The sequence below is a fragment of the Microtus ochrogaster genome, chromosome 2 (genome assembly GCF_000317375.1).
Source record: "Microtus ochrogaster isolate Prairie Vole_2 chromosome 2, MicOch1.0, whole genome shotgun sequence".
NCBI lineage: Eukaryota > Metazoa > Chordata > Mammalia > Rodentia > Cricetidae > Microtus > Microtus ochrogaster.
In genome coordinates, this window is record NC_022010.1 from 6200662 (window position 1) to 6225753 (window position 25092).

Genomic DNA, 25092 nt, shown 5'->3' on the forward strand with positions numbered 1-25092 from the left:
CACCCTGTGCTACACCGTGAGTGTCTGAGAACACCACCCTGTGCTCACACATGAGAGTCTAGAACACCACCCTGTGCTACACCATGAGTGTTTTATGCCAAAGCAAATGGATGAAAGATGTTACCACCTCTCACTCCACCCTGAGTTGTTAAACCCAAAGACCTATTTCACTTTCCTGCCAGTTCTCTGAAAAGAGCTAAGGGGAGGAGAGAGGAAAAAGGTTTATCTAGGGGCCAAGAAGATGGCTCAGTTGTTAGAGATCTTGCCACCAAGTGTGAGGACCCCAGAAACCCACATAAATGCCAGTTGGACTTGATGGGGGCCTCTAATTCTCCCTGAGATGTAAAACCAAAACAGATCCCTGTCTCTGATCTTTCCAAGGTCACATCCTTGTAAGCGTTCCAGCAGACGTCTAGGGAAAGGCTTATCCCCCTGCCCTGCCCCGTCCCCAGCCATACTGTAGGGTCCCTTGGCGCACAAGTCATTCCTTACAGGGCTCACTCACCGGCTTCGAATAAGATCCTTTTTGAGGTTTACTATTTCCTTGTCTAAATACCTGATGTTCTTCACCACTGTCTTCTCTGTGACCTGATAGGAAGGCAGGAGATGACAGGAAAGGGGACATTAACACAGTTGTTCCAGCTGGAGTCTGATAACAGAGCTCCTGTACCCGAGATAATCAATTTGCAAAGAGAAAAGTTCCCCCCAGCTCATGGTTTGGGAGGCTCTGGGCTGTGGCGCTTGGCCCTGTTTTGCTTTGGAGCTGTGTCAGGGTCGGGGTGTGTGGTATGGTGGAATGGATCACTTCATGACTGGGACGCGAAAGGGAGAAGGGTATGCACCCAGTGACCCAGAGACCTCCTACTGGGCTTTACCTCTCCACAGTTCCACACCGAGGACCAGGTCATCCATCGTCAAAACTGTAGCCCTGCCTGTCCAGGTTGGGAGAGTTCAGGCATCTGAGTTCATCTTTACATGGTAGGGGCCACTTGGCACAGTGGCACAGTGAGGGCTCTGAGGAACATAATCCTGGCCAGTTGTGTGGATTGAAACAAATCATTCCGACTCTCCGGGCTGGTCAGCATTTTCAGGAGAACGGGAGAGTGGTCTCTAGCCCCCAGATTCCTGACATTTGACAGTAAATGGGAGGAACCAGAGAGCTCAGCAATGAAAGGAGCCAACCCTGATGGACTGAGTTGGAGCCCCAGAATCCCCATGCAGGGAGCAGAGAACAGACCCCTAACTATGCTCAGACCTCCATGTGTGTGCAGTGGTGTGTGTATGTCCCCCCAACCACAGATAAATAAATAAAAATATAACTTAAAATTGAGAAAAAAAAGAAACAGGGACTTTAAAAAAATATTACTATTTGTATCAATGGCAATTGATTTTTAACTGAATTCTTTCCCTGCTAGTGGCTTTGACTCCTTTATGCTCACAGCAGGATCTTAGTGGTGGGGTATCCAGGGAATACAAGTAGTGACTTTCTCTTTCACCTTTTTATTAGTCTTAACCAGACACTGGATAAATCATACAATCCACAACTTCATTAGACAGAAGTTGATACCAGGTCAACTTTTAAAAAGATGACTTAATTAATTATAGTTTATATAAAAGCTGCCTTTCTAAGGACCCTGTTTGGAGAAATACTCATCAGAATATTACCCTGCTTTGAAGTTAATTCCCCCTTAAGATCTTTTGTAAGTAAAACGAAATGCTAAGAAATGACGAGAAAATGGGTCCCCTCAGATAAAGCTGGTGGGAAACCCATGGTGAAAGCCTTGCAGAAGAACTGTTCACCAAGGCCTTCCAGGTGCTCTAGGAGGAAGAATGCCCTTAGATCTAACATCTGCAGGTAAGCATCCTGCAAGAGAATATTTCTGACAGATGAGGAGCTGCCTGGGCAAGATCATCCAGTTGCTTCTGAAGGCAAACGGCCTGCACATCTCACGAGAGAAGACAGACTCAACAATTCTGGCCCATCTAGATGGCGGAGTACTATACAGAGATTAAAAGTGGTAAGAGTAACTTCATTGATCTGTGCTTTGCATTTTTGGAGGAAGAGAACAAGTTAGGAATCACCATTTACGAGAGAGTTCTATTTTTACTTTAAAAAAATGGAAATATGCTTTTCAAAGACATGGAAGGACATGGCTCCCAGACATAGTGTTTCCTCATGGGGGTAGGGCTGTGGTAGGCTTTGTTCCTTTTTTCTTACCTGATGTAGATATCATATGACTTTGCAGTAGATATGAGCTAGTTATATTATCAATGAGGAGAAGAGCTTCAAAAAGTGGCAAAATAGGGGCTAGCGAGATGACTTAAGAGCTCTAGCTGCTCTTGCAACCATACAGCATCTCACAACCATCTGTAACTCTAGTACCAGGGGACACTTGCCCTCTTCTGGTTTCCATGGGCACATACATGCATGTAGGGCATGTTAACCCATGAAAGCATACACAGACACACAGGAAAAAAGACAAAGTTTCACAAAGCCCTATGGGTAGTACTGTACTGGAAGGACTTTTCTAAGACACAGAGATAGATAGATAGATAGATAGATAGATAGATAGATAGATAGATAGATAGATAGATAGATAGATAAGGGGGAGCAGAGATAGACACCCAGACACAGAACATTGTTGATGGGTGGGAAGAGGTGAGGTGTGTTTTCTGTGGTCACATCTCAGAACGGGGTTGTGATGCCCATTGCTCTGGAATCAGAGCAGAGAGGAGAGGGGAGGAAAGAGAGGGGAGGAGAGGAGAGGTGAGGAGAGGGTAGGGGACAGAGGGGAGGAGAGGAGAGCAGAGGAAAGGAGAGAGGGGAGGAGAGGAGAGAGGGGAGAGAGGGGAGGAGAAGAGAGAAAAAAGGGGAAGGGGGCAGAGAGGAGAGGGAAGGATACTTGTGCCAGAGGAAGTAACCCTGGCAAGTGGATGGGCAATGGATGGTAGGAGTATGGAGAGAGGGCAGAGGGCAGTTCTGGACCACACGACACTTGGTCATTTCCTCCTTCATTAGCCCATGTGTGCCGCCACACAAGGTGGCTCAGAAGAAGGAGGAAGAATGTGTGCTAGTTCCCCAAGTGTTTATGGTGGGGCTGCTTCTTGTCCGCTGAAGAGCAGGTGGGTGGTCCATGGCTCCAGATGCATCAGTTAAGCTCTGGACTTCATGGAGGTGTTGAGCTGCACACAGGCAGCCATTCTGCTTTTCAATTTGGCTGAAACCTTCAGTCCTGAGATGCATCAGGCATCATTTCTCCAGCAGTTGGGGTGCATGGGAGATGAGACTCTACTGCAGGCTGTGAGAACATTCTGAACATGCGTCAGGAGATGTGTCCTATGACAACTTCACATGTGTTTATAGTGCTCTCTGGAGACCACCCGTGCCCTTTGCTCCTCCCACCTCCACCAGCTGTCATTTCTACCAAGTCCCTTTCCTAGATTCATGACGTTTGCTTTCATTTTGTGATCCATTTTATTTAACCGGGACATCTGTGTGACTACTGGAATGGGGTTACCTATTGGATCCTGATGGTGTTGCCATGGGTACTTGACTGAAGGCAACGGGATCTATTAACAGGAGCTGTTCAGCCATGAGGGAGAGGGCCCCTGCACTCCTCTGCCCTTGTCTTGCTGCAGCTGAACCCATTTCCATGCAGACTCATGGCTGTCATTCCCAGTTGTTGAGAATTTGTGACTGCGATGTGCCCAGAAGGTGGAATTTCCCAACCCTTCTCCCTATCTACTAGATGGGCGTTTGAGGTGTAACTGCACTGCTGATTAAAGGGCATCTGTATCAGATAGAAAAGGTGTGTGGAGCCGTCTTGAAGAAGCTCAACCAGGTATGAAATAATGGAGTCACAAAGTTTAGCTCTAGCCATGATCAGCAATCAATCAGATCCTGGGTGATGTAATTTACTCATTTCAGTACTCCAGAGTGCTTCAAACTTTGGCTGAGTATTAGTGGTAAACCCATCACCCCTGACCCTAGGGGACAGACAGTGAGCTGGCCCCGGCCAGCGTGTGAAGACGAGAACATTCTCAAACTGTTATCTAATAGTTATTTGTTCTTTTCTCACATGCCCAGTGTTTCCTTGCCATCTTTTTTTTTTTAATATTTACTTTATGTGTATGGATCTTTGGCCTGCTTGTGTTTGTGTATACCACACCTGTGAAGTGTCCCCAGAGGCCAGAAGAGGGCACCAGATTCCCTGGAACTGAAGCTGTGAGCTGATATGTGGGTGCTGAGCCATCTCTCTGGCCCCCTCACCCTTTTGATATCAATTCACCGCTTAGCAATTCCCCCCACTGCAGCATTGTGTATCTTAGGTATCCCAGCTGTACTAGCAGCAGGGATGATCCTGAACGGCTGGTGACAAATAGTGCCAATGTGCCCCTAAAGTTAGTGGCTGACCTCAGGTGGTCATGCGAGCCAGTCTGAGCAAGTGAGATGCAAGTGGATATTCCTACAGGTGTCTGGAGGGTGTGACTCATATTTCTTAACAAATCGCTGGCAGAGATGGTCCCTTTCCACATTGTCTATAAAGGAAAATGCAAAACAACCTTTCTGAGCTGTTGGCAGCCATTCTGGGGCCATGAGGAGACCCTGCTTCAGGCTAAGGAGAATTTGGTGGGAGGTGAAGATCAGAGTCGGGTCTTGGGTGTCACACTTACCAGAACCACGGCTCCCATGACTGTCCCCTCTATTCCGTCACCAAGCATGGATGGGTTTTCCTGTCCCCACAACCATACATTCTCCACCTGAAGTCTGTTCCATCCTTGCCTTTAGCTAGTGCTTCCCCATTGTCCCCTCTCAGGAGAGACCAAGATCAGGCAGACTGGCTGCAGAAAGAGCAAATGTTCTGAGCCAGAGTTGTCTGAATCCTCTCCTTTTGAGCTCCCCACTGTCTCTCCTTTGAAGGACCATGTAACTTTCTTGAGATATATAATCAATATATCATGGCATATGCATGAACGAGGGAGAAACAAGCTCCCCTTGTCCTGGCAGAAAGGTCAGACATGTTTCATCTCTGTTGCTGGAACTGTGGTGCACCTATGAGCCTCTCAGATGTCTTATGTTATACCCTCCTTGTGACGCCGAGGCTGTGTGTGTGTGTCATGTGTGTGTGTTGTGTCTTTTCTGTGGGGGTGATGTGTGTATGTGTGTGTGTGGGTGGTGTGTCTGTGTAATGTGTAATATGTGTATGTGCGGAGGGGGGTGATGTGTGTGCACATGGAAGCAATGCGTTTGTGTGTGTTGTGTATTTTGTGTTAGGGTGATGCATGTATGTGTGTGTGGGGTGATGTGTCTGTGTAATGTGTGTGTGGGTGACGTGTGTATGTGCAGGGTGTGGTGATGTGTGTGTGCATGGGGGCAATGTGTGTGTGTGTGCGTGTATCACTCCCATTGCTGAGAGACAGCAGATAGAAGCTGTGTAAAGGAAGAAGAGTTTGTCTGGGCTCCTGATTTCAGAGGTTTCTATCTGTGGCTGCTCTGGTAGAAAGCAGAGGAGTCAGTCACAGCAGAGGGGCCTGGGGGAGGGAGGGAAGGTGCTCCCCTCAAGGCAGCCTGAGAGAGGGAGGGGAGAGGGAGGGGAGAAAGAGAGAGAAGTGATAGGTAAGGGGGAGGGAGAGGGAAGGTATAAATAGAAGGAGGGCGGTATAGGGAAAGGCTAGAGGGAGGGGGCAAAGAGAGGGGGGCTGGGAATAAGGAATTGGCTTTAAGCCTCTGGTCTTTTACTCCAGGTGCCACTTCCTAGTTTCCTCACCTCTCCCATGCCACCATCAAGTCATAGACCCATTGATGGATTTGGTCCTGACTGAAGCATCACAATTCAGTTAGTGCCTAAGAGACCCACCTCTGAACATGACATAGGGGCTAGAGCTATCAGCACATAGTCTGCACATGTGTGTGTGGTGCAGGAGAATTGTCTGTATTCTGTCAATCATGTTTTAAATAAATGCTGATTGATCAGGCAGGAAGTATAGGCAGGTCAACCACACAGGAAGTAGAGGTGGGGCAAGGAGAAAAGGAGAATGCTGGAAAGGAGGAAGCCCATTCTTCCCATTCCTGCCCATCTACCAAAGAAGCAGGATGTTATTGCCCCGCTGAGAAAGGTACTGACCCATGTGGCTAACATAGATAAGAATAATGGGTTAATATAAGTGATAAGAGCTAATAAGAAGCCTGAGCTAATGGGCCAATCAGTTTTATAACTTATGGAGATCTCTGTGTGATGTTCTCTGGAACTAAACGGCTGGGGGACAGGGTGGGACAGAAACCCCAAGCAGCCTGGCCCTCATGTTGCATGTGTGGATGCATAAGTAGATGCACACGTGGGTAGGTGCAGGTGTGTGTGTGTGCATAAGTGCTGTGTGCTGCAAGTATTACACAATAAAAGTACAGCTGGCAGATCCGACAGAGTCACAGGAGTATGATCTGGTGGGAAACCTGATTTGCAAAGCTTTGGGAACACTTGTCTTCTGGATCCCTTCCATAATGGCAGTGTATAAATCACTCTTAACACCTGACTTTTCCTGTGCTGGCAACTGGATACCTTCCCCACGCTGTGGATCCCTGGTGTGAGAGTAGTCCCTCAGCCACACCTTTGTTCTCATAGTCAAATCTATAAAGCCAGTCCCCCACGATTATCCTTATTGACAAGAAAGGAGCAGGAGGCACTGAGCAGAGATACAGTGTGTCTGCTCTTACTGATTAACAGGTCTGGGTGGCTCTGAGTTCTCTAGTACCAGACTCAGGAAGGTGCAATTTGCTGGCCTTTGCTCCACCATAACAAGCTATTAATATTCTGTGTTTCCCTTCACCTTCCATTTGACACAAGGACTTAGTCTAGGAAATTAACGGTTTGCACTTTTGCCCCTAAAATAGACAGGAAAAAACCTTGGGTGGCTAAACCAGCCCCAGAGAAGGAAATTCCTTCTCACCTGGTTGCCGGCAGGTACCCTGTTGAAGCTGGAAGCAAAGTCTCCAAGGGAATTTTCTTTAACTCAGCTAGCAAGACACTGATGTAAATCAAGCACTTTCACCTGTGGTTACCACAAGGCTGTGTTCCCAGCCACAGGGAAAGGAAGCGCAACAGCACGGCCGTGGTTTTCCACTATTATTAACCACAAACTTCTAGTTTAACTAGTTATACATAAGAAATATAGTCAGTGCACGAAACTTTTTCTTAGAACTTTGTGTTGATTCTTAATTAATCCTCCTGGTATCTGCCGGGGAGCTTCACAGCCATGCCTCCTCCTCTGAGATGTAAGGCTCCTTGCACCTCTTTGTCAGATTTACTTGTTTATGTGATTCTGTGAACTGCATGCTTGTTAACTATGTCTGTATGTGTATAGAAACAGAACACCTTGTGGGATGGGTAGAACAGCAAAGAACAGCAAGGAAGGACAGCGAGGAACACAGGGAGGAACATCGAAAGGAAACATCAAGAGAGTGTTAGAGAGAGCATAGAAAAGCAAATGGGAAATGATAAAAGACGTAGGTGAGCTATTTTATTTTATTTTATTTTATTTTATTTTATTTTATTTTCCCTCAGATATCATTAGCCAGTTTTCGCCCGCTATGGCAATCCTTCTGAGTCTTGAGAGGCATAGTGGGGCTTAACCCCAACATAAACCTCGATACATGATGGAGGTGGGTCTTGTATCTATGTGTTGCTTTCATTGGTTAACTAATAAAGAAAACTGCTTGACCTGATAGGACAAAAAATTAGGTAGGCGGAGTAGACAAAACAAAATGCTGGGAGAAAGAAGCTGAGTCAGGGAGTCGCCATGATTCTCCCACTCCAGAAAGATGCAGGTTAAGATCTTCCCTGGTCAGCCACCTCTTGGGCTACACAGATTATTAAAAATGGGTTAGATCAATATGTAAGAGCTAGCCAATAAGAGGCTAAAACTAATGGGCCAGGCAGTGTTTAAAAAAATACAGTTTCCGTGTAATTATTTCGGGTATAAAGCTAGCCGTGCAGGCGGTCAGATGCCAGGAATGTAGCCCGCCGCTCCAATTACAACAGATATATAAGCACATGTGGGTGGGTGGAGGTGTGTGCACAGGTGTGTGCATTGCCGTGATGTAGGTAGGCAGGTGTGTGCACAGGTGTGTGCATTGCTGTGATGTAGGTAGGTGCAGGTGTGTGCACGAGTGTGTGCATATGCACATGCAGGTGTGTGCAGCATGTGCACGACTGTGGGTGTGTACCTGGGAGCTGTGTACCTGGAGGTCAGAGAACAACCTGGGGTGCTGGTCCTCAGGTGCATTCCACTTTTTTGGAAGCAGGGCCTGGGGTGTTACTAAGTAAGCTAGCCTAGCTAGCCAGCCAGCTTCCAGGGATGCCCCTCACCCTTGCCCAGCCACTCTACCATTGCTGGATTGTATGTGGCACTGTGCTTGGCTTTTTACGTAGGTTCTGGGATCAAACACAGGCCCTCATGCCTGCAAGGTAAGTGTTTTATTCACAGAGCCATCACCTCAGCTACCACATGAAAACCTTTTCAGGGGGACGCTTAGTAACCAAACCATGGCAAGGTTTAACTCTGAAGTATATTTTAGAATTTCTACTTTATTCTTAAATTATGTGCACATCAGCCTGTGCAGGTGAGTGTGGGTACCCACTGAGACTTGAAAGAAGAGGATATTGGGTCCCCTGGAGCTTGTGAGTTGTGAGTGAGCCAGTGTGGGTGCTGGGAACTGAATTTGGGTTCTGTGGAAGATCAGAGACGCTCCTAATCACGGATTCATTTGTCCAGCCTGTGAGTAAAACCTGCCCGTGTATCAGGGATCTACGCAGCCATACTAGAAACAATCTATACAGCTATGTTAGAGGAACTGCAGCCCTGTCCTTGGCCTGCCACCTCTAGGAGACAAGATGTGCCTCGTGGCTTTGCAACTCTGTCAGTGCTGCAGGCTCCTCAGAAGCCATTCGGCGTTCTGTTTTTAAATGACAGTCACAATCCACAAGTGATAATCATCTGGAAGATGGAGTCGTGATTCTCGGGACACATGTGATTATCATTTGATATGAACCAAGTCAAAAGTTTACGAAGCCCTCAGAATTACCCTTCTAGAGGGACTCTTGCTTTGTAGTCCAGCAAATCCTCAAACACACAGTCCTTCTGCCTCAGCCTCCCAGGTGCAGACTCCACCTCGGGCCCCCAAATTACTTCTTTTTACAATTACTATAGAGGTCACTTAGCCTCAAAAGTATAACCCCAGTCTGAGGGCAGCACAGATGATGGTGTCTCATGTGATGCTAATGGGGCTGGGTTGTAACTCCCTGGTAGCACACTTTGCCTAGCAGTGCAGAAACAGCAGCAATAGCAGCAGCAGTAAGAACAGCAAGTGAGATTGCAGTGGAGTTGCACAGTGATGTCATAGGGCAATGCAGTACTCCTGGATGGTAATGCTGGAGTCGGGTCACCTCCTACACCGCCACTTATGTAAGAATGCTCTAGGGGCCAGCTCCATGGCTAATGGGCTTGCTGCACAAGCTTAAAGACCCAGGTTCAGATTCCCAGAACACACACAATTGCCAGCTAGGCATGGCAGCCCTCCTGTAACGCCAGCCTGGGAAGGTGGAGGTGTGGGACCCCCAGAGCAGACTGGATAGCAAGACTAGCCACATCAGTGAGCTCTGGATTTGACTGAAAGTCCTTGCCTTATTGAATAAGGTGGGAGAGCAATGGAGGGTAGGTGCCGACAACAGCCTCAGACCTCCACATGTACACACCCATGTGCGTGTCACGCCCATGTGCATGTACACACACACTCGTATACCTATGTGCACCCCAATATACAAGTAACCACACATGCACAAAAGACATACATACATGCACACCATATATAAAAATGAAAATAAGATAGACAGTACAGTCAGTGCAACTCCACAGGACACAGTCCATGTTACCAACTTATGTGTTTGCCATATTGCATTTTCCTGATTTTGAGAATGCACTTCCCCTATCTATGAAAGACCGTTCGCTCTAAGTCAGACTGCTGTTGTACCGGCAGCAGCCTTGGGTATCCTGTGTTTAGCCAGCCTCTTGATTGCATTGTTTTCTCCTGTGATAGATTTAATTGAGGGAGATTTTGTTCATCAACTCCTGAGCAACAGGGATCTCTTTCTCTCTCTCTCACACATACACAGGCAGGCTGTACCACACAGGATTGTAAGAGTGCAGTTTATGCTGCCTGCGCAGTATCTGTGGGACCCAACAGTGCGTTCTTCAGATGTAACCATGGAGAGCAGGGCATAGCTGTGTGCACCCTGCCCCCCCAATCCCACTGCCATCTGAAGATGTCTACCACAGCAGTGTCAATCACCCTCAGGAACCTCGATGCCCAGCAAACAGGCATTGTGGGGTTAAGCCATGGTTTGCCCAGAAAATAAAATGGTTCAGTTCTGTTGCTAATGTTTCATGTTCTGGTAGATTTTGTTTATTGTCCTGAAAGAGTGACAGTAGGCTATAATTTCAATGCAAATGTCTCTGATATGACATAAAGAAATGAGACCCTAGAGAGTGCTCATATTTCTTTTGTCTAGAAATTTCTAACAATTTTCTACCATCTCATACAGATTTTTTTAATTAATGGCAAAAAATTTATGTCATAATAGAATAATCTGGAAGTAAACACTATAAATCAACAATGAGATGTCATATCAGTGTGTCTGAATTATAAGTTAATTAAACAATCATTTTGACTTGGGTTTTTCCTTTTCATAATTTTCTGTAATTTACATATATTAATTCTAATTAAATAATGGTGTCTTTCATGTTTGTAGAACAGTTTTTGACTAGTTCTCTTGATGCAGAAAAACATAAATGTTTAATGCTGATTTCAGAGGCGTTGTGGAAGGTCCTGGGATGGTGGGGATTCTATGCATGGTATCAGGCAGGCTCTGGAAGGGACACCAAGGCTCATGGCACGCAGTTCTGCGGACGGAGCACAGCATTAGAGAGCAGCTACAGTGAGAGCAGACCTGGGAAGTCACCCAGGAACAGCAAAGAACCTCTGCAGGTTGGCCACCCTTAGGGCAGGACTAGGGGCAGGGATCCTGAGAAACCCTGGAGTTGGCCTGCCTGGACTCCTGGGAAGGTGGGTTCATTGCAGGTGCTGAGAGACAGATGGAGGAACCCTGTACCTTCCCTTCATCCTATCCTTCAATTTCCTACTGTAACTTTCCATTGTTTGAACCCAGGGATCCTGGGGAATGCAGTTTTTAATGATGGACTCTAGGGATCCGAGGAAATGTAGTTTTGTAATGATGGGCTCCTATGTCAAGAAATGGACATGAAGGCCCAAAGGAGATGGTTTGTGGGTTATGGCATGCGTTTAGGAATTGGGTCATGTTGAGACTGAGTTTTAGCAAGGCAGAAGTGGCCTTGGCACCAGACTACTTTTGCACCAGAAAGCCAGTTCTCGCTGGCTTTAGATGGCCCTTTGATCCTAAGCCAGCACTCCCAGGGTTTCCCATAGCTTTGAGGAACACCCGGATCTTGAGCCCTTCCCTGTCATTTCCTCTGAAAGTCTTCATCAAAAGCCAATGTGTTAGTCAGCTTTCTGCTACTATGACCAACACCAGGAGTGGCAGTCATTTTATAAAAAGAAAAGGTTTATTTTGGCTCACAGTCTTGGTCCATGATAGACTGGGCAGAACAAATGGTGGAAGAACACAGAAAAGCGAACGTCTTACCTCATGATGGCCAAGTGAGAGAGAGTGAGAGGAACACCCGGGCCCCACATCTCCTTAAGGGGCATGCCCCAAAGACCTAAAGACCTCCTCGGGAGTGCTGGCCCCTTAAAGATTCCATAAAACGGTAGTGTCAAACCTTTAACACACGAGCCTCGTGGGACATTTCAGATCCATGATTCGAGGGTACCTACAACCCTCTTCTGTGCCCCTTCCTTTCCTGGGAACTACTGAATATTGGTATCCTTATAGCCTTCACCTCCTCCCTTAGAATGCATCTGAGCCAGGTCCCTCTTGTCTTGTGTCCTGGCCTTCCATATAAATACTGATATTGGGTCTTTCCACCCAGGGGACACAACTCCCAAACAAGTTCACACTGAAGAATTTATCCTCATTACAAAGCTGGAAAACATCATAGAAAGTTAGGGAAAGATTTAAAAAATTAGGAGAGTAAGTACCATGCGAAGCCCATGCCCCTCTGTGCTTTTTGATTTGGGTTATGACAGCCTGGTTTCAGGAGACCCATCTTAGAGACAGTTCACTTTGATTGCCGGTCCCTGCTCTCTTTGGATATGTCATTGGCTTTTGGAGCCTCTAGTTTTCCTGGTGCTCTCTAATCATAAGTGGTGGCATTGTTCTCTGTATCCTGGAACAGAGTCATGTCTCTGCCCTGCGGGTGTCTGCCTTCACAGGTGCCAACAGCATCCCACGTCTGCTGGTGTGAGGTGTGCAAGGGAGACTGTTTGAACAAGGCAGTGTGGTGTCTGTGATGGGGCAGGCTAGCCTAGGCTGATGGGTGTGAGGAGGTGGCAAGTGTGTGACCTCTTTAGACAGCCACTTAGGAGAGAAGGGCTTCACTCTCAGCAGGAGGCCTGGCTCTGTGGTGTAGGATCTGACTGCTGCTGGCTGAGCCACATCCAGACTCAGTTTCCCCATCTGGTCAGTGGCGCTCATGTTAATCCTAACAAAACATCCACCTATTTGCTACCTATCATTCTATTGACATTCTTCCTCAAATGTGTGACGTTATCTGCACCACACTGCACTTCTGTGTTGTAAGGATTGGTGGAGCCTCAGGAAGGTGAAAAAGGCATGATGCCATCAGGTGGCAAAGCCTGAGCGTGGACATGGGCTCACGTGACATCACAGCGTTCTCTCTTTGTGAAGGGCGTTCGTGACTGCAGCCCAGGCTTGACTTAAACTCATGATCCTCCTGCCTCAGCTTCCCAAGTGCTGGGAGTACACCATAGTCAGCAAGTGTGTGTTGTTAGTAACAAGAGCATTCCTGCCCCATTAGTGTGCTCTTTTGCATGCAGGGACGAGCTGTCAGTTTGAAGATAGCTTATTCACCGGATGCTTGGTCGATTTCACCATAAAGATCTCTATGGGCAGAAAATCAGCGCGGTTTACTGAAGGTCATGGCCAGAGAGCTGGTCTTCTAAATCCCTGTTTTCTCTGTTTTGTGAAAGGGTGTTTGTTCCAAAAGCATCTCCTTTAGACCTTAAAATATGATCTTCCTGGAGTCAGAGATAGATGGAAAGGAATTCCCGTTAAATGTGCCTGGGTAGATGTAGACATCAGGGGAACAGCCGGGATGCTCCACGGAGCTGGGAGAAAAAGGGAGAATGTTTGAAAAGAGATCAGTGGTGAGCAAGCAGGAGACTGGGCAAATTCCAGACTGTTCTGGGGACAGACTGCAGGAGGCTGCTGTCGGGCTCCTGAGACTTCAGTTTGCTGCTGGTGGTTAAGTATTTGATGGTGGCTTTGTGGTGGGGTGAGTGGTTTTCTTTGCAGAGATTTTATTTTATTATTTTAAAGATTTATTTATTTATTATGTGTATTCTCAATATTCTGTCTGCGTGTATGCCTGCAGGCCAGAAGAGGGCACCAGACCTCATTACTGATGGTTGTGAGCCACCATGTGGTTGCTGGGAATTCAACTCAAGACCTTTGGAAGAGCAGGCAGTGCTCTTAATTAACATCTGAGCCATCTCTCCAGCCCCGAGATTTTATTTTATTTTTTTATCGTTGTCTGAGTCAGGGTCTCTAGTGCTGTGATGGAACACCATGACCAAATGCAACTCAGGCTGGACAGGGTTTGTTCAAGTTATACTTCCACATCACTGTCCACGAGAGAAGTCAGGACAGGACCCTGGAGGCAGGACCTGAAGCAGAGGCCACGGAGGATCTCTGCTGGCTGACTTGTTTTCTGTGGCTTGCTCAACTTATACAGGGGTGGCACCGCCCATAGGGGGCTCGACCTTTGCACAGCATTCACTAATCAAGACAATGTCCCCATAGTCATGCCTACAGGCTAATTGTCGAGAGGCATTTTCTTAGTGAAGAGTCCCCTCTTCTTAGATAGGTCCAGGTTTGAGTCACATTGACAAGAGAAAACAAAAACTAACTAGATAGAGAAGGCGACTGTCTTCTCGGGTAGGGGGGTAAGAAAGTTCCTGCTAAGAACCTGGGGAGGAATTTGGGCGTGTGAAGGGAGCAGGTGGCTTGCAGCCACAGTCCTGGGGAGAAGGCACCTTCTCTCTTGGCTCTGTTTCAGAACAAGTAAAGAGATGGCTGTGTCACAAGGTGATAACTCATTATAGAGGGGACAAGGTACTTCTGATGTGGTAAGGCCTGTGGATCCTGCAGGACCTCTCTGGTTATGCTGTGCCCCTGATGTGTGGACATGCTTTGTTTTTGGAGCATCCTTCCCTTACTGTCCCAGCTCACACTGCTTCCTTTCACCTCCCAAGGAACCCTCCTAGGCATCCTTATGCCCTGAAAGGGCACCCAGGACCCTAGACACAGACTGACTTCTCCAGGTCACGAAGACACTTGTGTGGGGTGCAGCACCTGCTCTCACCACCCTTCTCTGATGCAGAGGTCATCAAACTGTGACCTTCTGTATCAGGACATGGCCAAGCCCTTGTGGAACTGCTGTCCGTGGGTCTGTCCTGTTCCAACAGCTGCCTTGAGGAAACGTGTCTCTTCCCCAAAGACTTCTTCCTGTTGTCTTCTCCCCCAGCATTGGTCTCAACCACTGCCAGCTGCAGACAACACACAGTCTCCCTCTCTTTGCTCTTGTTTCTTTTGACCACCGATGCAGGCAGGGTATCGGGGCTGTGAGAAACTCCACTCCGTGCTTGGTACAGGGAGCTTAGCCAAGCTTACCAAGCGAACATTCCTGCTACTATGTCATGAGCACCTGTGGCTTTTACACATCGAGCACAGACCACGAGTTAAAAAGCAAATAATTCAAGAAAGTATATGAGAATGCTTCCAAACAACCTTATTACTGACTGTGGAGTAAAAGGGACAACCAGGAAACGGACCAATCACTGAGCACCCCGACTCTGAACCCAGCGTCAGAGAAAGAAACACACCCTGGATCTGAGACTCGGGCCAGGGAGGGAAACATCTTTATCCCTGAACCCAGGACTAAAGACATGTGCCCTGGCTCTGAAACTAGTGTCAAAGAAACACACATTGTTCCCAGAATCAGAGCCAGTGAAAGAAATATGCCCTGCTCCTAAGATTAGGGTCACAAAGCTAAAAGGAACCAGTGAAAGAAACACATTTTGGCCATGAAGTCACAGCCATCTCTGCCTGTGACCAGCTAAACTGACCAGTCCCTGATCAGGGAAAAACTAACCAATCCCTCTTCTCCCTGGGAAAACTCCACTCCTAAGAAGCCCTATATAAGCCTCTTCACCCCTTCAGTTAAAGGCTGCCATGGAGCTGCCTTTAATTCCTTCCTGGCAGAGGCAGCCATTCTCCTGGATTCCTCTTTCCCAAATCTCCTTCTCAAAAGAGTCTTGGGCAACGACCTTCATTTGCTGGTGCAGACTAGAAGAACCTGGCTGGGATGTCCCTTAGGGTACTCAGCTGAAAAACCTTGCTGAGACGCCCCAGCAAGGCGGAGCAGAACAGAACCTTGCTACGATGCTCCTTAAGGGAGGCCGAGGAAAGCCATTCGGGGGCACGGCTAGTTTTTGCTGGAGCTGGAGTAGATTGCTACATTTCTGCAGGGGGCGTCCCTTTAGCAGAGTGTTAGCAGAAGAAACATCTTGGGCCGGAGAAGAAGCAGACAGCTCTGCGAGGACGTTGGGAACAGAGCAGAACTCAGCTGTAGCGGATCTCCAGAAGAGCAGGATCCCTATATCCTGCGGGGAGACCACCCCCCACCACACCCCAGCTTCAGGTAGCCTGACTCCTGTACTCCAGGGCTGAGCTGTCCTATTGCAGCTCTAAGCATATCCTGGCTTCCTGATAAGTCAGGATATCCCTGCAACACTAGTGGAACATCTTCCCCCACACTGATAGCTGTATCAAGGGCTTCCAGGTCTGCAAGGGCAGCAATGTGGAGATATATCGTTAGGTGGCGCTAGAAGCCATCACTTCCAATCAGTCCCCCTTTCTTTGATCCATCTGTCAGCTCTGCGTGTCTCAGCTCTCACTTGACTGAAATGGAAATCGGCTGCCAACATCCTTGAGGTGCCACCAGCCAAGGCACTAGATAAAAAAAATAATATAACAAGATAATCACACACGATCTTTTGAAATATGAGCTATGGGGGTCAGTGGTACGGTTATCAGATACCGGTGACCTACCTACCCGAGTCCCCGTGAGTGGCTGGGGGACGACCTTCATAACCCTGGATGAACGTAAGGACATAGGATCTGGAATAGTGCTCAGGTTTCGTGTGTCCGGGGATGCACGATGCTTCTTGGGAAACAAGGACTTTAGCTCCAGCACCAGCTCCCATCTACCTGCCAGCAGCCATGGCTTTCTGGAGCCCGCGCTCCCACCCCGGCCTGAGGTCCAATCTCATCAGAAGAATTTCTGTAATTGATTAGCAATGTCTTCCATGGTCACTGGAGGAATCAGCATGACCAAGGAAACATGATTGCCAACCAGATCACCACCCAAAGTTGAGTGGCCTGCACCCGCAAACTGCTAGCCCAAATATACCCTTCCACCCTTGAGTTGCTTCAGGCAGGAGCTAACTCAGCCTCCCATGGGTACCTGGCTTTTCAACCTCAGCTTTCCCATGGAAAGCGTGTAATCTTCCACGGGAACTGAGCTTAAGCTGCTGGCAAGACAGGAAAGAACTAAGGAACAAAAGAGCTGGCTGGGGTTGGCTGGGGTATGACCCTGGGCACAAGCCTCTGTGCGACTACAGGGTTTGTGGGGTGTGATTTCCACAGCGCCTTCGTCGGGATGCCAGGCAGTGCCCATTTCCAAAGACCTCCATAGGAGACAGAGATAGGCAAGGATAGCTCAGTCCTTGCTTCTGTGGGTCCTGTTGGGTTGAGGCTGGCCTTGAACTTGTGGTCTTTCCTCTACCTGCCGAGTACTGAGATAACAATACCTTGAGTTTGCAGCCACCTGTGGATGTGGTGGAGGACTTGTGGCCTGAGCTGGGCAGCAGAAGCTAGGTGACCCACTCTCAGTTCTGCTGTCCCTTCCCCTCCCTTTCCTGAAGTAGGTCATGGAAGCTGGAACTGATCTCTAAGCCAGAAAATCTAGAGAAAGTGCTTCCCAAAGCCCCACCAAGGGCCTCCCTCATGTGACAAGTGTCTGCCCCATATCTGAGTGTGTGTTTGTGCGTGTGTGTGTGTGTGTGTGAGAAAGAGAGAGAGGGAGAGAGAGACATCTGAGCAGTCCTAGCTGAAACCTAAACACTAATTTATTAACATCTACCATTCATCTTTCTGCCAAGTCATTTTTCTCTGCCATGATCTATTTCTTTGATCAGACTTAGCATAAAAACACACAGATCCTGGGTCTTCCGGCCATCGTCCCGAGGACTCCAGTGTCCTGTGGTGAACGCGCCCCATCTTTGTCCTGCCAGTCCGTTTTGCTACAGGCTACGGCCATGGTTCTGGAGCTGGGTGACAGGAGACATTACCTCTCTTCCCCTCGAGGCATTATAGGAGACATGCAGCTAGTGGGAGTCTGGGTAGAGAGTATGATTGGAGGTTGGGGTGAAAGGCGGGTCACATAGGTTCTCCTGATGACAGAAGACAGGAAAGAATGTGCCTAAAGCTGGTGACACCATGAAGAGGCCATGAGAGTTTACTTAGCAAAGTCAATTTAGAAGTGAGGACCCCGGCCAAGTACTGAAGATAAAGCAGTGAAGTCCATTTCATTAAAAAAAAAATCAACGTAGTGTTTCTAAATGACTAAAATCAGACGAAGGAGAGGCAGCTAAGAACATGTCACTTCCGTCTGTCCAGTAAGCTGTTCACATTCTTCTCTGTAGATGACTAGGGTTACCAAGCTTTGTGGATCCTTCTAGAGAGAGTTTACATAAACATGCACACAAAACCACACCACAGACCACAGACACACCACACACACACACACACACACACACACACACACAGACACACACACCACATACACATGCACACACACGCACACACACATACACATGCACACACACACAGACACACACACCACATACACATGCACACACACACATACTCATGCACACACACACATGCACACACACACCTATCACACACAAACACACACACCACATACACATGCACACACACACACACACACACATACACCACATACACATATGTCCAAGTTTTGTTTTCTCCTACATCTGTTTCTGGTATGCAGCTTCCAAGATGGTTCCAGCAACCCATTTCCACCTCCTTGTATAATCCCGCCCCTTAGAAGGTGGCTAGGCCCAGCAGCTCTCTTGGAATCAGTAGGAAATGACAGAAATGGTGACTTCTGGAATTGGGCAGCAGAGCAAACATGGCTTCTACCTAGGGCATTGACTTTTGCTCTGTGAGAATCCAGCTTCCTGATCGTGAGGCTTGGCTTTCAAAGAGATCCATGTAACTAGGAGTTGAAATCTCTGCTAAGGCCAGTGAGCACCTGCTACCTGCTAATGGCCATGTCAGTGAGCTCAGAAGTTCCCTCTCCACACAGTGAGCCTGAGGACCAGTTGCCTGAGACTATTGGGGTGGAGACAGCCCACGTCAGAGGCCTGCATCCGAGCACACCTGGATTCCCAGGCTGCAGCAGCTGGAGATGATAAATGTTTGTTGTCTTAAGACACCCATTTCTGGAGCAACCTTCAACACTGTAATACATCATGGAGATGCAATCATGGGGCACTGGGCTCTCCCCAGAAGCAGGCGGTACTTGGGGTTGTATAAACTTATTTAATTCTCTTCAGGGTTGAATCACGGCTTTAAAAGAACTTCTCGACCATGGCAGTCTCAAGGCTTTCCAAGGTGTGCCCTGGCCTGTCACTCCATTTACCACAGGGGACAGCCGACAGCAGACTGACTGTAATTATTAACGTGTTACTGGGACAGATTTGTGTGATTCACCGTGACTTTTCCATACATGTAAACATGTTTTTTCATTTCTACCCTACCTTCTACCCTTTCTTGATTTCTTCTTGCCTCCAACTTTCCTTCCACAGTGGTCTATGATCTTCCTTCAGATCACCCTTTAAATTTTTTTATATATTATATTGAAAGCATATTTGTATGTCTTTTATATGTGTATGTATATGAGTCTAAGACATATGCATGTGCCTTATTATCCCTTGAGGCAGGCTCTGTCATGAACCTGGAGTTCAGATGGTGGCCAATGAGGTCCAGAGATATCTCCTCTGCCCAGTGCTGGTGTTAAAGGTGTGTGCATTGCCCTGCCCAACTCTCTGGGTGCCAGGGATTTGAACTCATGCTGTCATGCCTATCTATGCAGCAAGCACTCACACCCTCAGGGCCATCTCCCAGTTGCTGCTATTTCTTTCTGTGTTTGGCTTATTACACTTAACATAATATCTTCTGGTTCCACTCCCTAAGAACAACCTAAATGCAGTCTTCTATTATAGATGTATTACTCAAACCAAGTCTATTATATACCTGAGTAATCTTTGCTTTGTCCACTCCTCTGTTTATTTGCATCTAGGGCTATTGGGAGCTGTGCCCCAGGAAGGGTGTAGCTGGGTATCATTGTGGCATGCTGACTTCATTTCCTTCAGATGTAATATCAAGAAGGTACACAGCTGGAACACGAGGTAGTTCCAATTTCAGATATATGAGAGACCTCTGTCTTGATTGCCACAGTGGCTGCTCTAATTTATATTCCCCCAATAGTGTATGATTTCCCTTTACCCACACTTCCCTTTCTTGTTAGACTTTGTTTTTGTTGTTGAGACTTAAATTGGTATTTATACTATATTTTGCATCTTATTTTAATTCCTCAGTGTACTTGGTCATACAGCTTCTCTATTGCCATGCTCCGTGTCCATGTCTTTGTTAAGGAGTCCCTTCCGTCCCTCCAGACATCCCTTGTGTGTTCCCTGCTGGCCCTGGCAGCTTCACTGGGATTGGTCTGGCACCGTTTACGATGAACAGATGTGTGTCCCCAGCTGTACTCAGCCATATTTTGAGCTGGTATGTTCTGGACAGCAAAGGGAACGAAGACAGTGACTGAGGGGGTGGAAAACCCAGCTGCAGCTGTGGTACCCTCACATCTCAGCCCCCGGAGGAAGAGCCTAACCCTTAGTATGTTGCTTCCTATAGCTCCCCAGCTTCAGTCCATGGTTCACAGGTGGGTCAAAGTTTGAGGTTCAAGATTTTGCTTATGTTTATAAAGTCAAAAGGGAAGTTGACAACTCCGGTTTAAAATCTCTTCACTGTATTAGGCTTAGCTCTTTTCCTTCTTGCATTCATATTTTAAACACAAGGTCTAAAGTCACCAATCTGAGTAACTCTTCTTTTTCATGCTGCAAATTGGGTCTCCTCTCTCTCCTCTTGTCTCCGACCATGCAACGTGTGCAGGGAATGTGACCTTGCCACACTGCATCTTTGGTCTAGGGAAGAGTGCCAAGCACTGAGTGGCTTCTTGGCAGTCGTTGGTGCAGTTAGTGGATGAATGGACGTGATCATTGATTCATTGATTTTTAACTCTTGGACTCAACCCAGGGATAAAGCCTGGGAGACCAAGCCACAGTGAGGCACTAGGTAAGACTGCAGTTGAGCCTCGCAATGCAGAAGCAGTACAAGGTGTTCAGAGGCCTGGTAAGATGCCCATCCACAGGGGGAGGGGCCAGCGATGCTCTCTCTATGGCGGGCAGAGAAGGGAACACTTGTATGTAACATATTTTAAGAAGTTATAGGATTCGAGACTGGAGAGATGACTCAGCGGTTAAGAACACTGGCTGCTCTTGCAGAGGACCTGTGTTTGGTCCCCAGCACCTACACGACAGCTCCCAACTGTTTCTAATTCCAGTTCCAGGGGAGCAGACTCCCTCTTCTGGTCTCGTAAGGTACCATGCATATGGTGTACATACATACCTACACTCAGGCAAAACACTTGTGTACACAAAATGAAAATAAAGCTTTTGAAAAATTATAGAACCCAGAGAGGAACTAAAGGTGGCATAACCTTTGAGGGGATGGGCTCTGGGCTAGGAAGTGGTGTAAGAACACAAAGGAGCATGAACTCGTCTCTCACAGTGGGTCGCCGAAGCCCTGAATGTACGTGAGCTGAGAAATGGAGGTAGAACTTGGGATCAGGTGTGCGTATTGACTGCTTCTGTGTCTCTGGGATAGGATGCCTGGCAGAGATGAGCTAAGGGATGAAGATTCACCTTGACTCATGGTCTCAGTCCATCCCAGCCGCAGTGTGTGGCCTACACTGTTCGACAAGGTAGAACAATGGTAGACAAGGAAGCAGAGCACAGGGCGGGAACTAGACCCCCCAGGGACCAATGCTCGCCATTAGACCCCACCAAGGGGCAGTATGAATGATATGGCTTCTCCAATCAAGCGGGGAGCTCTAGGAGTAGATCTTAACTGGCATGGCCAAAGGGTGGAAAGTGGTCTTTCTTTCTAGGTTCTTCCTCAGCACGAGAATGTGGAGGACACTTTCCTGAAGGTGGGCTCTTTGAGGGAGGTGTGTCTTGCACAAACTGTGACCCAACCAACATCTTTCTTCAGGCTAGTCAGACAGGAGGGAGGGTGGGAAAGGCACACCCTGCTGTGGCTAGGTTTCCCCCTCAATATCCCAGCTCCCACTACAGGGTCTGCTTCTTTGCTTATGACGTTGGCTTTGAATAAAGCTCGGCTTTCAAACCCCTTCTTGCCTTTTGGGTCCTTTAATTGGTGAGGGAAACAAACCCAGTCTTGTAACCCCAGATGTCCATACCACATCTGGAAGCTTGTACCCCCAGATGTCCATACCACATCTGGAAGCTTCCATGGCCTCCCAAACACAGATCTGCTGGTTGAGGAGAAAATTTCCAAACCATGAACCCACAGGAGACAGTTTCACACTCAAAGTATGACACCCCAAGGGTCAGAGTTGGCTAGTGGGGTGGAGGTGTGAAGGATGAGGGTGGGGGATGGGAGGGGCTCCTGTTCTTCAGAACATTTCCTGCGGCATGTTCGAGTTCGTTATGTTTTTATAAAAAAAAAAATGAAAGAGTTTGACAACCCTAGTTGGAATTAAAATACAGATCCCCAGTTTGTCCCCACAAAAATCAACAAGCAGAGAGAGCCCCGGCAAAATATCCTTCCTCATTTCAGAGTCAAGATGAAATTAATTTGGAAAAGAAAATACAGCCAGGGAGGAGAGTTACCAACGTCAAGAAATCCAGGGAAATGTAATTGAGTAAGAATTATCTCCTTAATAACTTCTGACCAAATCAATAACAAGGCTGGATGAGAAGCCACAGTCGCCACCAATGGGTATCAAGCTGCTGGGGAGCAAACTGGGGTTCGGACTTGTTTGACAAGCAAAGCGCCTTCCCTTCCACAGTTAGCAAACACTGTTCCCAGGGGTGGGGTAAGGCAGGACAGGACAAGACTGTGGCTTGCAGTCACCAGCGCACTGTTATGAGATGTGAAATGCCAAACCAAGGAGAGCCCTTCAAAGAAGGGGGATGGGGTGCCTTTGATAGCATCAGATCCTCACCTCTATGCCTTCCTGGGACCGAGGTAAGTTCACCATGCAAATTAGAGAGAGGTGACCAAGTGCCAGAGAAGCAGGGGAACTGCTCCATTGTCGCACACAGCCTCCAGGCAGGGCTGCAAAGACTTCTTAACTCTATCTTGGATATCTAGAGGGAGAAGGTGGAGAAGATCTGGGCTAGGAGAGGCCTGCTGGGGGCCACTTCTCAGATCTCTGGGACAGGAACACTTCTCAGATCTCTCGGAGTTAGGTTTTATCTGGAACTGACTCAAAGCCGACCTGCTCTGCCTAACCCCACACCTCCCTCATCTCCGCAGCACTGGAGTCTCCTGATGACCGGCTACGGTCTCCTTGCTCTTCTCCCACACTCCGCACCTTATTCCATGCTCTCCCAAGTCTTAGACTTGTCAACAAGTCATCCTCACTGCCCAAGACATTGGATTCAATTCAAAAAGAATAAGGAAAAAAAGACAACAAAAAACAAAAACAGAAACTCAGACCAATAACAAACAACAACAACAAAACAAAAGGACTTTCAGCTGGGCATGGTCGCTGACACCTACAATATCAGAGCACAGGAGGCAGAGACAGGAGGATGTCTATCAGTTTGCAGCCAGCCTGGCTTACATAGTGAGTTTCAACCTAGCCAAGGCTATGTAATGAGACCTTGATTCAAATTTCTGACACCCCACCCCCAATAAAAAAGCTGAATCCCCCCACCCACAACCACCACTACACAAACCTTCCCTTAGAGCTGCCTCAGAGAGTGTCATGGGTGGGAAAGACAGCTGTGGCAGTGCCGTGTCATGTGGGCTCTGGGTAAGGAGGATCAGCAAGGAGGAAGGGCAGTCAGGGTTAAAGGAAGTGACTCCCAAATCTGAGCAGGCTCTGGAGGTACTGGCAATAAGAAGACACGAGACAACGGATATGCTAATGAGCCCGATCTCATCCCTGCACAGTGGAGTCACACAACAGAACATCCGCTGTATCCCAGCAATAGGCACACTTTTCATTCATCATTTACACGTAAGATAGGCAAGAGGGAGGGGGATCGTGTACCAACAGCATGTGCAGAGGTGAGCCAGAGCTGAAGGAGGTTCAACCCAAAAGCAGCACTCAAACAGGGCTGGGGAGGGGAGAGCATTGACCAATGAGGAGGGAGGTCTGGGATCTCTCCTGGGGAGACAGCCAGATTGTCAGCTGTGGCCTTCTTCATATAAAGCCACTGATACCATAGCAGAAGTCCCATACTCAGAACGTCATCCAGTTCTAAGCATTCCCAAAGACCCTGCCTCCATTACCATGAACCTAGGACTTTGTGGATTGACTTTGCAGTACATGGTTTTTGGGAGACACACGCAAGCTACACCAGGCTCACACCCAACCTGCGTACGGGAGATGCAGTCTCTGTTCTTCCTTCTGTAACAGAATGTTCATAAGGACACACAGCTGGAGTCAAGACAACATAGAGCCTCGCCAGCCTGCAGGCCACCTAGTAGGTGTGCCAAGTCAAAGAGGAGGGTGTGGGATGGAACTCTCTGTGCCCACTGCCCGGAGTCCCTGACAGAGGGGACAACACTGTGAGTTTAAGTTGCCTGGAACAGAAATAGTTACAGGGCCACCTCACAGGGCCATGGTAGAGATTCAGCCAGCTGATACATAAGGAACGTTTTCAGGATGGACCTAGGTTTATGGTGGGCAGGGGGGGGGGAAGGCGCAAGAAATGCCAGCTGTTAATGTAATTGTTGTAATTAATAAGATGTACTGTTAATAAAGCAATAAAGTACAGGTGAGCCGCCACAGGACCTCGGGCTAGGTAAGGAATTACAGTGGCTGTTGGTCCATTGGGTCCGTCAGTGAGGTAGGGTTATTATCTGCCCTCTGCTCCTGACACCAGAGCTTTATGAGGATTAATTAGAAGTTTTACAATGTGCTGTGCACTTTGATGATCTATAAGCAGAGAAGTGTGGTGGTGGAATAGTTCTATAATCCCCGTTACCGAGGGTCTTGAGTTGCTTTACTTGTGTTTAAGGGAAAGGAAGCCCAATCTTCTGCAGGCGTGCACATCCCTCTGAGTTGAATGAAAGAAGGCTAAGCATTTATTGTCCACCATCACTTTAGAAATTCCCAGGCAGGGTGTCTGGACATCGTTGGATGACCTCCGAGCCCAAATAAGGGGAAATATGGAAGGAGAGCCTGAGATTTGGGGGGCATTTGAGCTCCCTCATGGCCAAGGCCCCATCTCAGGTTTGCTAGTGGATCTCCAGCCTTGAGACAGGGGTTGACATGCAGCAACTACTAGGTAAATGCTTAATGGATGGACATGGGGTAGACAGAGGAGAGGGTGGGGGACAGACAGATGGGTAGAAGGATGGATGGATAAACAGCAAAGAGATGGGTAGACAGAGGAGAGGGTGGGGG

At 47.8% G+C, this 25092-nt stretch overlaps 1 protein-coding gene across 1 annotated transcript in view; it reads right to left on the reverse strand.

The window, feature by feature from the left end:
* The window catches only part of Ccdc60 (coiled-coil domain containing 60), a 173872-nt gene that overhangs the window by 98781 nt on the left and 49999 nt on the right, over positions 1–25092 (reverse strand). Inside the window, exon 2 of the mRNA XM_013349439.2 lies at positions 506–588. Within this exon, the coding sequence (XP_013204893.1) occupies positions 506–588 (83 nt within the window). The remainder of the gene's footprint in view (positions 1–505; positions 589–25092) is intronic.